We start from the raw sequence: 12,961 nt of genomic DNA on the forward strand, positions 1-12,961 counted from the left end.
TTAGTTTGTGGATTCAATACCAGTCAGTGACAGCACTTCCTGGTTCAAACTCACCCCACTTCCCAGTCCTGTCACATCACTTCCTCTTCTCTAGCTCGTGTCTCCTGGTTTCTATGGTGATTGTGGACACACTGTTCCTACCAGAGCCCAACACATCCAGTGTCACACCTTCACTGTCTGTTTCTCTGTATATCTGTGTCACCTGTACTGCACTTTCTTTTCATGACACTGGTAGATACGATTATGTAGTAGTAGTAGTAATAATAATAATATACTCAAGTAATAGAGTTTTTAAAACTGCATGGAGTTGATATATTTATGGTTTTTGTCCTTAAGTGCTAACTCAGCCATGTTTCCTACCTCTTACAAGTGCTTCTAAAGTCTTTAAGGACAGTCTGTTAGCTCATTTCAGTCTGACCTTTTGAAGTCTGTCTGCTGCTGCAGCTAAGTACATTTTAATGAAACTGAGTGAAAACATATTATTTCAGTCTACACTTTTGAATGGCCCTTCCTAATTGGACGCCTCTGGCTCGCACTCTGGGTATTGAATATCAGATATATATTTCAGATGTTGTATTTTGTTATGTCCTTGGTTGGTTTCTCGCCTGTGGAGACGTGATTATTCAGTGTTGTGGTGAATGTAATTCTCTCTTTATTTTCACCCCCCGTCGGCAGTGATGTTGCATGAATCCATATTGCCCTTTTTTTAATATTCATCGTTTGAAACATGCCTTTTCCCGTTTTGTGTTCTCCCTCCAGGTGCTCTAACCCGTCTGTCTGTTGTATCTGTGCAGGTAAAGAAGACGAGTATCCCAAGAAGCTTCTTGGGCAGCTTCCCCCAGAGCCGGTGGTGAACCAGAACCACGTGGCAAATGGTCAGAGCCACGCCCAGCCGGCCGAGCCCCCAAAAGCGCCTAGCCCCTCCCCCGAGCGCCAGCGGGACAGCCGACCCCCCAGCCGGGCGCGCAGGGACTCCCTGGAGAAGTTGGTCCGGCAGCACAAGGCTGAGAAGAGGGAGGCCAGATCACGGGGGTCTGGAGAGAACTCCGTCCACGTAGACCCCCACTGCAAACCGCCCTCCGCCCCCACCCTCGCTACCCCAGAGAGAGGGTTCACACCTACACCGTCCCCGGCGCCCTCTCCCTCGCCACACCCCAACCCTCCTACAAAAGTGGTGGACGGAGGGAAGCCTCAGAACCACGCCACGGCCAACCACAACTCCAATGCCGCCTCCAGCAGCTCTCGTAAAGACATCGCCCCGCGCTGGGTCAAGCCCTCCGAGACCAAGCTGGAAGCGGCCAAGGCAGCGGCGGCCAGGGAGATCCAGCTGAGCCGCGGTGGTTCCCCGGCCCCCTCCAGCCCTGACGACACCCTGCTGCTCAACCGCCGGCCCCGCTCCAGGGGCTTGATCCCAGGCTCCAACCGCGGCTCCAACGCCTCTCAGTACGACAACGTGCCCGGGGGGGCAGAGCAGGACTTTGTGGAGGTCCTGGAGCTGGAGAGGCCACCGTCGCAGATGAGGCGCAGTGAGACACCGTCCCTACCCCCCACCCACACCCCCAGCCTGCAAGGGAGCATGGTCTCCATAGGACCAGTGGCTAGGCAGGCCAAACACCCCATCCCCGCTGCCCTGTCCCTCAACAGCCCTGCGGGGGGTAAACCCTTTGTCCACCCCAATGGCCAGAGCCAGTACCACACGCCCCCCCAGCAGTACTCCCCCGGCCGGCCTGCTATGGTGCCACTCCACTACCCTCCGTACAGTGTGAGCCTTGAGCAGAGGGGACTGGGAGAGGACAGGCACTACGGCCCCCCGCTCTCCCGAGGCACCCCAGCTATGGGTCTGATGTATGGGGAGAGGGCGTACGTCACCACCCAGCGGCCCAGCCACTCTCCGGAGAAGGCCCTCATGAACAACTCCTATGCCACCACCCACAGGCAGCCTCCCAGCTCAGCCCAGCCCCCCCGGACCATTGTAGGCCCGCTGGCCCCCCGCGCCATACAGCAGCTGGACAGCCCTGGTAGTAACGCCTCCACATACCTGCGTCAGCCCACACGGCTCACCTCCGCTGCAGCCGCCTATCCGGTGCACCCTCCTGTTGACTACAACAGGTACGAGGGGCGCAGGAGAGGGGAGCAGACCACGCCCTACCTGCCTGAGGGGCCAGGCTGGGGAGGGGCAGCGGAGGTGCAGCCGCGGGGGCAGCAGGAAGGTGGTGACATGACATGTGCCCCTGGAGGTGTACCCCGCTCCCCCAGCTTCCAGAGGGCCCAGATGTCCCCCGTGCAGGAGTTCACCTTCTCTGACGGCCTGGCTCACTACAGGACACAGTTCCACGAGCAGCAGCAACAGCCCACCATGAGGCAGCAGCTCCCCCCGCTGTTCGGAGGACCACACTACAGGCACGCACCAGAGGCGTTCACCATGCAGGAGTCTATGTTGCTGTGAGAGGAGGAGAGAGGGATAGAAAGACACTGAGGTGTAGTCACTGACACTGTGGCAGCAGAGACCAGCGGTAGTCCTACTGGAGTTAAGGAGGTTTGGTTTGTGCTTTATATGTGACGTTCTGACCTTTTTAAAAGTCATACTGCATCGTGAATGCTGCAGTATACCAGCTTCTGATGTTTTTATGGATCCCTTTTGAAAACCCACTGAAGATTGATTATTTTATTTTTCGGATGTTAAATCATTAATGACAGGAGTTAAAAGTATATATATATATATATGTCTTTTAGAGTTGAAAATGTACAGTAAATGATGTTTTGTTTATATACTGAGTTATTGAAACGTTATGAGTAGCAGGGGACACTTCTCCTGGCGAGACAAACTCAGTGATTCCATTTTTCTTTTCCATCTTTATTATTTTTTTATGAGTTACTTCCAAAATATCTACTTTAGAGGTCAATTTACTCTATATGCTTGTGAATATCTTATTTTTCAGAGAGAAGAAACAAAGCTATGTCAAATAATAGAATTACGGAACAGTGACAATTAAAATCATTGTTGAAAATATATAATTTCAATTCTGAAGCACCTCCACTGTATAACGACGGTTTTTAAAACGTTATTTTTTCATTGAGATTATGCTGTTGTCGCTCAGTTTAGCGACCACTGTCATTTCTAGTCATTGCAAAGCATTTCTGTAACCCGAATAGTGTGTACAGTATGTTTGTATATCGAGGCCAGTGTCTGCTTTATACCCCATATTGAGACTGTAAACTCTATCAACAGTGAACTGTTTTGTCGTCCGTAGGAAAAAAACACCCCTTTTCTCCCCTGAAGTAATGTACGATTTACTTCCCTCTGAAAAGTTTACATGAACATTAATTGCATATTAACAGTACAGTATTTTCATCACCACAGAGTAGGTGTCAGCTAAGTGCAAGAGGTTTCTATAGAGGGGGAATGTGTAACGGTATTGAAGTACATACTAAGCCGCAATATGCTTTAATTGCCAACTCATGTCTTGTATTGTCAGCAGTCACATTCACTGCTCTTCAGTTACCAGCACTTACATATTAAATCATTCCATATACACACATCAACACTTACTGACCTGTACATACTACTTTGTAGTGTGCCGTCACACATTTGAATACATATTCAACCACCTACCTTTTTAGTGCTGATTCTCAACTATGTACTTTTTGATACAATGCTTATCGTTCTCACGGTTATAATTATACTGTTATTATTTGAACATGCAAATAAGTCATTCCTTTTTTTTGTTAAATAATTAATTGCAAAATGGTTTATCAGGTCATTCTTCAGAGACTTTTCTTTACTTAATAAAACAAATTGGGGTGTGCATTTCTGATCATGTGTCTGTATATTTGTGTGCGGATTTATTTCTGTAAGAATGTTATTGCTATTCCCTTCATACATCAGTGAAGTGTCTTCGTACATATTCTACATGCATGGACCACAAAGCACACGCAGGATACTGGCTAGTGATTTATATCCCTGGAAAGGGGGATAACGAGTGCCAACATTATTCATCTGCTGATATTTGAGGAAATACTACCCTCTAGTGGAGAAACTAATTGCACCCTTTTCCAACCCTATGCAGCTGCCAGACTTTTTCTTGAAGGATTATACAGGCCATTTTTCCAGGACCCCACGTGCTTTACTAAGAGTATTGCATGATATTTTGCACTTAGCACATTGTGTCTTGTTCTTTTTATTGAGACCAAAATATTTGTATGTGGGCCAAACTAGGAATTTGGTCATAGCAATAGGATCATTAAAAAGTTCAATTCTGAACACTCAATTTGCCTTTCATCAGACCTTTGCTGCTCAAGGGATACAATGGTGCCATCATGTGGCGGTACAGTGCTAATGCATAGAACATGGAACATTGCTGTACTACAGTAGGGCTGTCTTGGTGGAAGTACAGCCACTGTTAAACATTTAATGGACGCCTCAATCCCACAGCCACCAGGTAACCTCTCACATACCTGTTGTCTTTCAGTATCCAGTGCAGGCTGAGCTAAACACAGGATCTATTATACAATACCTCCTGTTTCCAATTCATGTATTTGGGCCTATTATTTTTACATGCGTCTAAATATAAAATATGCAGATTGGCTTCATCAGTTCTTTAGTAAATATTTTATTTTTGTTTAACACAGAGGTAATTTGAATACTACATTTTTTAAACTTAAATTCAGAAATATACAGTACAAAGTATTCAGACCCTTTGACTTTTTCCACTTTGTTACGTTACAGCCTTATTCTAAAAATGATTCAAATCAATCCACACACAATACCCCATGATGTGAAAAAAGGTTCAGAAATGTTTGCAAACGTATACAAATACATTTTAAAAAGACCTTATTTACACAGGTATTCAGACCCTTTGCTATGAGACTTGAAATTGAGCTCAGGTACATCCTGTTTTCGTTTGTACTGTACAACTTGATTGGACTCCACCTGTGGTGAACTCAATTGATTTTACATGATTTGGAAAGGCACACACCTGTCTATAAGATCCCACAGCTGACAGTGCATGTCAGAGTAAAAACCAAGCCATGAGGTCGAAGGAATTGTCTGTAGAGCTCTGAGACAAGATTGTGTCGAGGCAGATCTGGGGAAGGGTACCACAAATGTCTGCAGCGTTGAAGGTCCCCGAGAACACAGTGGGCTCCCGAATGATGAACTACCAAGATTCTTCCTAGGAAGCTAAACTGAGCAATCTGGGGAGAAGGGCCTTGGTCAGGGAGGTGGCCAAGAACTCGATGGTCACTCTGACAGAGCTCCAGAGTTCTTCTGTGGAGATGGGAGAACCCTCCAGAAGGACAACCATCTCTGCAGCACTCCACCACGCAGGCCTTTATGGTAGAGTGGCCAGACGGAAGCCACTCCTCAGTAAAAGGCACATGACAGTCCGCTTGGAGTTCACCGAAAGGCACCTAAAGGACTCTGACCATGAGAAACAAGTTTCTCTGGTCTGATGAAACCAAGATTGAACTCTTTGACCTGAAGTCCAAGCATCACGTCTGGAGGAAACCTGGCACCATCCCTACGGTGAAGCATGGTGGCGGCAGCATCAATGTGTGGGGAGGTTTTTCAGTGGCAGGGACTGAGAGACTAGTCAGGATCGAGGGAAAGCTGAACGGAGCAAAGCAGTGAGATCCTTGATGAAAACCTGCTCCAGAGAAACTCCCCAAGGAGACTTGAGACTGTAATCGCTGCCAATGGTGCTTCAATAAACAGCTGAGTAAAGGGTCTGAATACTTATGTAAATGTCATAATTCTTTTTTTTTTCATACATTTGCAAAAAATTATAACCTGTTTTTCTTTGTCATTATGTGGTATTGTGTGTAGATTGATGAGGGGGAAGACTTTTTTTTATCCATTTTAGAATAAGACTAACGTAACAAAATTTGGAAAAAGTCAAGGAGTCTGAATACTTTCCGAATGCACTTTATATACCCATTGATTTTTGAAGAATAAAACTTAATACATTCCTCATGAGCTTAGTTCTAATGACTTATTACCCCATCAGAAACACAAATATAAGCTTGTTTTACACCTTTGTAAACAATGTATAGCCTCAAAACATATCATTTGTAGCTCATGGATGGTCAGTCCTTGCATCCATAGCTCTGTCTATGAATTTTAGAGTAGTTACATTTCTCCAGTCCCATCCATCAGCTTTTTACCAAATCAGTGGCCGCTTTGTAATTGCTTCAACTGCAGATTGCCCCTTTAAACATTTACATTTTGTCACACGAAGTGCCCAATCTATGTCCTGTGTGAGTCCCTTGACCATGGGTGCATCTCAAGTATCTACCTTTCCTAAAACCTTCACCTCACCCCCTCCTAAGGGCATACACGAAGACAGCCCTGCATTTTCATTTCATCAGATCACGACAATAATCAACAGGTATTTAATTTCAAAATGTCCTCGAGCACTTCTGTGTTCTGTGATGGGTTCAGGTCCAACTGGGGGCAAGATTAACACCTCAACCATCCACAGGCTCCCTTCTCCAGTCCAGAGGCTGCTGACCCCTCACAGGCCACGGTAGTCCAGCCCAGCAGACATCACTCATCATGGGCCTTCTCTGCTTTGTTTGTCCATACAGGCTTCCGTTTATCTATGAAGGCCCGTATCCCCTCCTGTCCGTCTCTGAGAGCCAGGTTATCCACCATGACACGAGAGGCTGTAGCGTAGGCCGCATCCCACCCCTGGGCCATCTGTCTGGGAGAGGAATTAAATTCAATGATTCAATTATGTATAAAACTACACATGTACACTACCGTTCAAAAGTTTGGGGTCACTTAGAAATGTCCTTGTTTTTTAAATAATATTTTTTTAAATGTCCATTAAAATAACATAACATTGATCAGAAATACAGTGTAGACAGTGTTAATGTTGTAAATGACTGTTGTATCACGAAATGGCTACATTTTTATGGAATATCTACATAGGCATACAGAGGCCCGTTATCATCAACCATCACTCCTGTGTTCCAATGGCACGTTGTGTTAGCTAATCCAAGTTTATCATTTTAAAAGGCTAATTGATCATTAGAAAACCCTTTTTCAATTATGTTAGTGTAACGGATGTGAAATGGCTAGCTAGTTAGCGGGTACGCGCTAGTAGCGTTTCAATCAGTTACGTCACTTGCTCTGAAACCTAGATGTAGTGTTGCCCCTTGCTCTGCAAGGGCCGTGGCTTTTGTGGAGCGATGGGTAACGATGCTTCGTGGGTGACTGTTGTTGATGTGTGCAGAGGGTCCCTGGTTCGCGCCCGAGGTCAGGGCGAGGGGACGGTTTAAAGTTATACTGTTACATTGATGCTGTTGACCCGGATCACTGGTTGCTGCGGAAAAGGAGGAGGTTGAAAGGGGGGTGAGTGTAACGGATGTGAAATGGCTAGCTAGTTAGCGGGTACGCGCTAGTAGCGTTTCAATCAGTTACGTCACTTGCTCTGAAACCTAGATGTAGTGTTGCCCCTTGCTCTGCAAGGGCCGTGGCTTTTGTGGAGCGATGGGTAACGATGCTTCGTGGGTGACTGTTGTTGATGTGTGCAAAGGGTCCCTGGTTCGCGCCCGAGGTCGGGGCGAGGGGACGGTTTAAAGTTATACTGTTACATTAGCACAGCTGAAAACTGTTGTTCTAATTAAAGAAGCAATAAAACTGGCCTTCTTTAGACTAGTTGAGTATCTGGAGCATCAGCATTTGTGGGTTTGATTACAGGCTCAAAATGTCCAGAAACAAATAACTTTCTTTTGAAACTCGTCAGTCTATTCTTGTTCTGAGAAATGAAGGCTATTCCACGTGAGAAATTGCCAATAAACTGAAGATCTCGTACAACGCTGTGTACTACTCCCTTCACAGAACAGCGCAAACTGGCTCTAACCAGAATAGAAAGAGGAGTGGGAGGCAACGGTGCACAACTGAGAAAGAGGACAAGTACATTATAGTGTCTAGTTTGAGAAACAGACTGGTAGCTTCATTAAATAGTACCCGCAAAACACCAGTCTCAACGTCAACAGTGAAGAGGAGACTTCGGGATGCTGGCCTTCTAGGCAGAGTTGCAAAGAAAAAGCCATATCGTAGACTGGCCAATAAAAATAAAATATTAAGATGGGCAAAAGAACACAGACACTGGACACAGGAACTCTGCCTAGAAGGCCAGCATCCCGGAGTCGCCTCTTCACTGTTGACGTTGAGACTGGTGTTTTGCGGGTACTATTTAATGAAGCTGCCAATTGAGGACTTGTGAGACGTGTGTTTCTCAAACTAGACATTCTAATGTACTTGTCCACTTGCTCAGTTGTGCACCGGGGCCTCCCACTCCTCTTTCTATTCTGGTTAAAGCCTGTGAAGGGAGTAGTACACAGTGTTGTACGAGATCTTCAGTTTCTTGGCAAATTCTCACATGGAATAGTCTTAATTTCTCAGAACAAAAATAGACTGACGAGTTTCGGAAGAACGTTCTTTGTTTCTGGCCATTTTGAGCCTTTAATCGAACCCACAAATGCTGATGCTTCCAGATATTCAACTAGTCTAAAGAAGGACAGTTTTATTGCTTCTTTAATTTTTAAGCTGTGCTAACATAATTGCAAAAGGGTTTTCTAATGATCAATTAGCCTTTAAAAATGATAAACTTAGATTAGCTAACACAACGTGCCATTGGAACACAGGAGTGATGGTTGATGATAACGGGCCTCTGTATGCCTATGTAGATATTCCATTAAAAATCAGCTGTTTCCAGCTACAAAAGTAATTTACAACATTAACAATGTCTACACTGTATTTCTAATCAATTTGATGTTATTTTAGAATGGACAAAAAAAAATGTTTTTCTTCCAAAAACAAGGACATTTCTAAGTGACCCCTAACTTTTGAACGGTAGTGTACATAGTATTTACCTTTCTAGAGGAAAATGAGTGACTCTTTTGCTGTCTTTTTGCATGCAAGTGTATCAATGGATATCCACTCAAACCAACAAAAACATTGAAACGTAGCAAACAAGGAATGAATACATGGTAGGCAGAAGGGTTGAGTGCTATAGTGTGGTAAAACATCTGGAGTGAGAGACACACACCTGTGGAAGGTGGCCTTGCCAAGTGCTACAACGGGCCGGCTGGCCTGACAGACCCGCCGTGCGATGGCTAACGTCTCGTGCTCTAGACGCTCCTCAGGAACCACCTTACTGACCAGCCCGTGCAGCAAAGCATCCTGAGCCGAGATCGGGCTTCCTGTGAACAGCATCTCCATGGCAACCTGTAAAATATCAGAATATATCAGTGTTACACAGAGTGTTTTTGTGTATGTGTGTGTTTACCTTCTTGGGGACAGCTCTTCCTATTGCCACAGCTGGTGTTGAGCAGAACAGACCCACGTTGACCCCTGGCGTGGCGAAGGTGGACTTCTCCGTCACCACGGCAATGTCACAACTGGCAACAAGCTGGCATCCTGCTGCTGTGGCAACCCCATTCACCATGGCAATCACAGGCACAGGAATGTCTTGTATCAGGGTCATAACCTTCAATAACAACAAGAGGAATGAGAGTATGTGGATGAGAATGTGTGTGTGTGTGTGTGTGTGTGTACTGTATGTACACAGCCAGACTCTACGGAGGACAATCATACTTGACTCATTGCCAATAATGATGAGTGTGTACAGTATATTTGTATACAGTACAATAGTGAACCACACCTCTGAGCAGGCCTGAAACACCTTGAAGTGGTAATCTCTGCCCTGTGCTGATGTCAGCTCCTTCAGGTCATGCCCAGAGGAGAACACTGGTCCCTTAGCTGAAACACACATAACACAATACAACAGTGTTTATGAAGGGGGGATCAAAGGGGGACACATCTGATCATGGATCAGCACTCTGGTGGTATCTTACCTGATATGACGATGACTCTGAGGTCGTCGCTGTCGATGTCTGCCAGGATGTTGCTTCTCAGTGATTCCAGCATGGACAGAGACAGGGCATTCCTCTTCTTCGGATTGTTTAAGATTATACTCCTGAACATGTAATTACACTGTTACAGTAGCAAGAATAATTTGATGGGGAACAAAAATATATGCACTGTACCGATCAATGCACTGTGTACCTGAAGCATAATAGTGAGATTTTTATAGGACTAATTGCTTACTAACGTTAGTTAGCTAGATACACCAATTAACGTTTCAGGTGATCCGTTTAGCATTGAAGAGATGGAAGCGCGTGTCCAAAATGGACAGCTTCTATACAATTCGCGCGACATGGGCACACATTTTGAGAAGAGGCGCTCGACAAATGCAGAGGTTCTTTGACCACAGGAATCAAACACCGACAGAGTGGTCAAGCTACTTTGTTAGTTTGCTGACAACTTGCATACCTTATTCCATTGTTTTGCTGTCTGACAGTCAGTGGCTCCGCTGGAATTTGCGTGCAAAGTGACTTTGATCCAACTAGAAGTGTAAACCTGCAGAGTTGGACAATATTAGCAGCACGGTAAAACAAATTTCGAGACATGTTTTGACTGTCCTTGCGTCAACATTTGGGTCATAGGATGAACACCAACATTGGTGTATAGCGCCTTCTACTGTTTCGGGGTGACAAAACTCAAAACGGAAACATTGTCATACTTCCCTCTGGGATAATGGATAATGAATTAATTAACTGTATATTGACTGCAACCACTGCGTTTATTATGTCATAACACAATACCATTTCAGAATAGCTGTTTTGTAAAAAGCGCATCAATGCAAAATCACAAACTATCAAAATGTGTGAATTCATATTTCACATTTCTTGGTCCTAACCATAGGATTCAGTGCCTATTTGATGTCCTAGACGTAAATGTTCTACATTTATTATATAAGGACACAACTAACGGCCCCTGCTCAAGAAATTCCTGGTTAACTCACAGTTATAGCCTACCAGGTGTGCTCTGCGCCTGCGTACTAGTCTGTGTGGCACTTTTCCTTTGACGCGAAGGGCTTGCTGTCAAGAAGGAAACGGACATCCTTCTGAAAAATCCGAAACATGGACACGAACAAAAAAAGGAGAATAAAACAGACTAAATTAGTATCAACTTTCCGATACATGTAATTCATTTCAGCGCATTTCCCCTGTATAGGTAAGGTTTTTTTTCTTTTCCCCTGTTTGTTTAGCTAGCTTGGAGGTACTAGCCAGTTATGTTAGCTCGCGCTAGCATCCAATCTGCTTATGTAGCTAGATTGCCTTGCCAGAAGAAAATGTTGACATAAATGTGATAACAGTAAAAAAAAAATATATATATATATAATATTTAAAAGAGGGATAACGCAGTTATTCTTCACTTCCTTATCAATTTCGCTTTCCAGTTTGCTACCCATTCAATTGTTGTTAGAAAATATCTATCCACCAAGACGCAAGACTTAGAGTAACTTAGTGAGAGCTTTTAGCCTGGTTCTGACTAGACTGACAGATATACGGCGTTCCAACACCTCAGCCGTCTGTTGCCGTTGCTGGTGCCATATGGGCCTAGCCAATGTAAAAACAATACTATATTATGGAACTATCCAAATGGCATAACTTGCTACATTTTCCAAAATGTCAATTTATCTGAGGAGAAATGTTGTGTTGAATTACATTCGCCAGAGAAGCAACCGATGCTTATGTATTTCACTATATTTCACTGTTTCAAGACTTGGTCAAAAGCAGAGTTTATGCTATATCATTTAAAATCAATACAATCATAGACAGCACTTTGATATATCTGTGCAGGTTTTTAGAGACATTCAAACAGACATACAATAGGCCTACCTGAAAGCAACCAGATAGTGGGTTATTACTCAGCATGCATTGTGTAGACAGCTCCTCCCCTCCTTTGCCTCAGGGTCGTTCTGAACATAACAGCACCAAAACAAGCAATGTAGGCTAATGTTTGAAATGAAATGTGGTTTGCCTTTGCCCCAGGAGAATAGCTAGCCTATCATTTGTGTTTGTGTTGCTTGCATGAGCCGGAGAGAACAGTGTTTCAAGTCTTTCTCCTTGGTTGGTCTCCACAGGGCTGATCTTAGTGGACATGGATGCCCCTCTTCCTTTTTAACCAGCCCAGCCTGCCTTCTTTCACAGTGCCCCAGCCTGGATGAATGGTGATGAGACATTGTTGACCCATCAGCAGCAGTGCTTAGCATGAACATCCACACACTGGGTGATTCTCTGGGCCCTAGCCTTGCGGTGCGTATGAGCGGAGCCGCCAGTGGCTGGAGCAGTCTCTCTCTGAAGCCAGTGCCTACCGGGTGGATCCCCTCTCTGTTCCAAACCATGGTCCCTACGGGATACACCAAGCTCCAGGAGGAGCGTGGTCTGGCCATGGCCGACCTGGGGCCCAAACCTGATGGGAACGGCTACCGGCCTGACCCCCCTCACCTGGAGGTGCGCCGGCACTCGGACCGGGTAGCGCGGACATCCGTTAGCCTGTCAGACGGTGGGGATGTGCGGTACTCTGAGACTGAGCCCATGCTCCCTGAGGGGACACTCTCAGGGGAGGAGGGCGATGTAGAGGAGAAGGAGGAAGAGGAGAGTCAGAGGCCCCCCACACGGAACATGCCCAAGGAGTCGCCCCTGGCCATGGCGCTGCAGATCGTGGTGCCTTTCCTGCTGGCTGGGTTCGGCACGGTGTCAGCAGGGATGGTGCTGGACATAGTACAGGTGAGACTGGGATGGGGGATGGTAGAGCATAGGTCCTGGTGAGACTGGGGTGTGGACTAGTGCATGTGAAGTTCAATTAGGTAGAGGAGATGGATTTGGCACAGTTTAATTCAATTAGTTTGTATTGTTTACTTATGACTCCATTTCATGTGTAGTCCAGAGTAAATGGCTGTAAGAGCTTTCAAGGGAGGTAATAAAGGGATATCTGTCTATTGATATTAAATTGTTAAAGGGATTCTCATAGCCACTCAGCAAATACTATTAGGGATAGGCTACTAGGAAGGAACCTACGACTGGAAGCTACGGCAGTTTGCCT

General features: G+C 45.4%; 3 protein-coding genes across 12 annotated transcripts in view; 2 read left to right on the top strand and 1 right to left on the bottom strand.

Moving 5' to 3' along the window:
- The window catches only part of LOC120049907 (USP6 N-terminal-like protein), a 67,136-nt gene extending 63,323 nt beyond the window's left edge, over positions 1-3,813 (top strand). For all 3 annotated transcript variants that reach the window (XM_038996403.1, XM_038996402.1, XM_038996404.1), the window contains one exon: positions 795-3,813. In XM_038996403.1, the coding sequence (XP_038852331.1) occupies positions 795-2,446 (1,652 nt within the window). In that variant the 3' untranslated portion in view covers positions 2,447-3,813. The remainder of the gene's footprint in view (positions 1-794) is intronic.
- Positions 3,814-6,064: 2,251 nt separating this feature from the next.
- Positions 6,065-11,838, bottom strand: LOC120049909 (enoyl-CoA hydratase domain-containing protein 3, mitochondrial-like). Of its 6 annotated transcripts, none has more exons than XM_038996411.1 (8): positions 11,755-11,825; positions 10,888-10,976; positions 10,343-10,429; positions 9,865-9,986; positions 9,672-9,769; positions 9,297-9,497; positions 9,057-9,235; positions 6,065-6,701 (listed from the first exon to the last, which is right to left on the bottom strand). In XM_038996411.1, exons 4-8 carry the CDS (start codon positions 9,935-9,937, stop codon positions 6,545-6,547), a joined length of 708 nt encoding a protein of 235 aa, XP_038852339.1. In that variant the 5' UTR covers positions 9,938-9,986; positions 10,343-10,429; positions 10,888-10,976; positions 11,755-11,825; the 3' UTR covers positions 6,065-6,544. The 6 variants fall into 6 exon arrangements, with proteins under 6 accessions (XP_038852339.1, XP_038852338.1, XP_038852341.1 ...); XM_038996410.1 differs by having other exon boundaries at positions 10,875-10,976; XM_038996413.1 differs by lacking the exon at positions 10,888-10,976 and having other exon boundaries at positions 11,755-11,838.
- LOC120049908 (solute carrier family 41 member 2-like) overlaps positions 10,906-12,961 on the top strand; it is a 34,695-nt gene continuing 32,639 nt past the window's right edge. For 2 of the 3 annotated variants that reach the window (XM_038996405.1, XM_038996407.1), the window contains exons 1-2: positions 10,906-11,086; positions 12,000-12,645. In XM_038996405.1, coding sequence (XP_038852333.1) covers positions 12,127-12,645 — 519 coding nt within the window. In that variant the 5' untranslated portion in view covers positions 10,906-11,086; positions 12,000-12,126. The remainder of the gene's footprint in view (positions 11,087-11,999; positions 12,646-12,961) is intronic. The other variant, XM_038996406.1, reaches the window with a different exon arrangement.

This window comes from Salvelinus namaycush, chromosome 6 (genome assembly GCF_016432855.1).
Source record: "Salvelinus namaycush isolate Seneca chromosome 6, SaNama_1.0, whole genome shotgun sequence".
NCBI classification, from domain to species: domain Eukaryota; kingdom Metazoa; phylum Chordata; class Actinopteri; order Salmoniformes; family Salmonidae; genus Salvelinus; species Salvelinus namaycush.

What these genes read in the sequence shown, in the direction of transcription:
- LOC120049909 (XM_038996408.1), bottom strand. Translation starts at nt 10,479, where the DNA reads ATGTCTCGAAATTTGTTTTACCGTGCTGCTAATATTGTCCAACTCTGC. An exon ending in GAAGAGCTGTCCCCAAGAAG is followed by an intron (nt 9,236 to 9,296) that starts GTAAACACACAC and finishes GATATTTTACAG; the next exon opens with GTTGCCATGGAGATGCTGTT. An exon ending in GGCAAGGCCACCTTCCACAG is followed by an intron (nt 6,702 to 9,056) that starts GTGTGTGTCTCT and finishes TTCCTCTCCCAG; the next exon opens with ACAGATGGCCCAGGGGTGGG.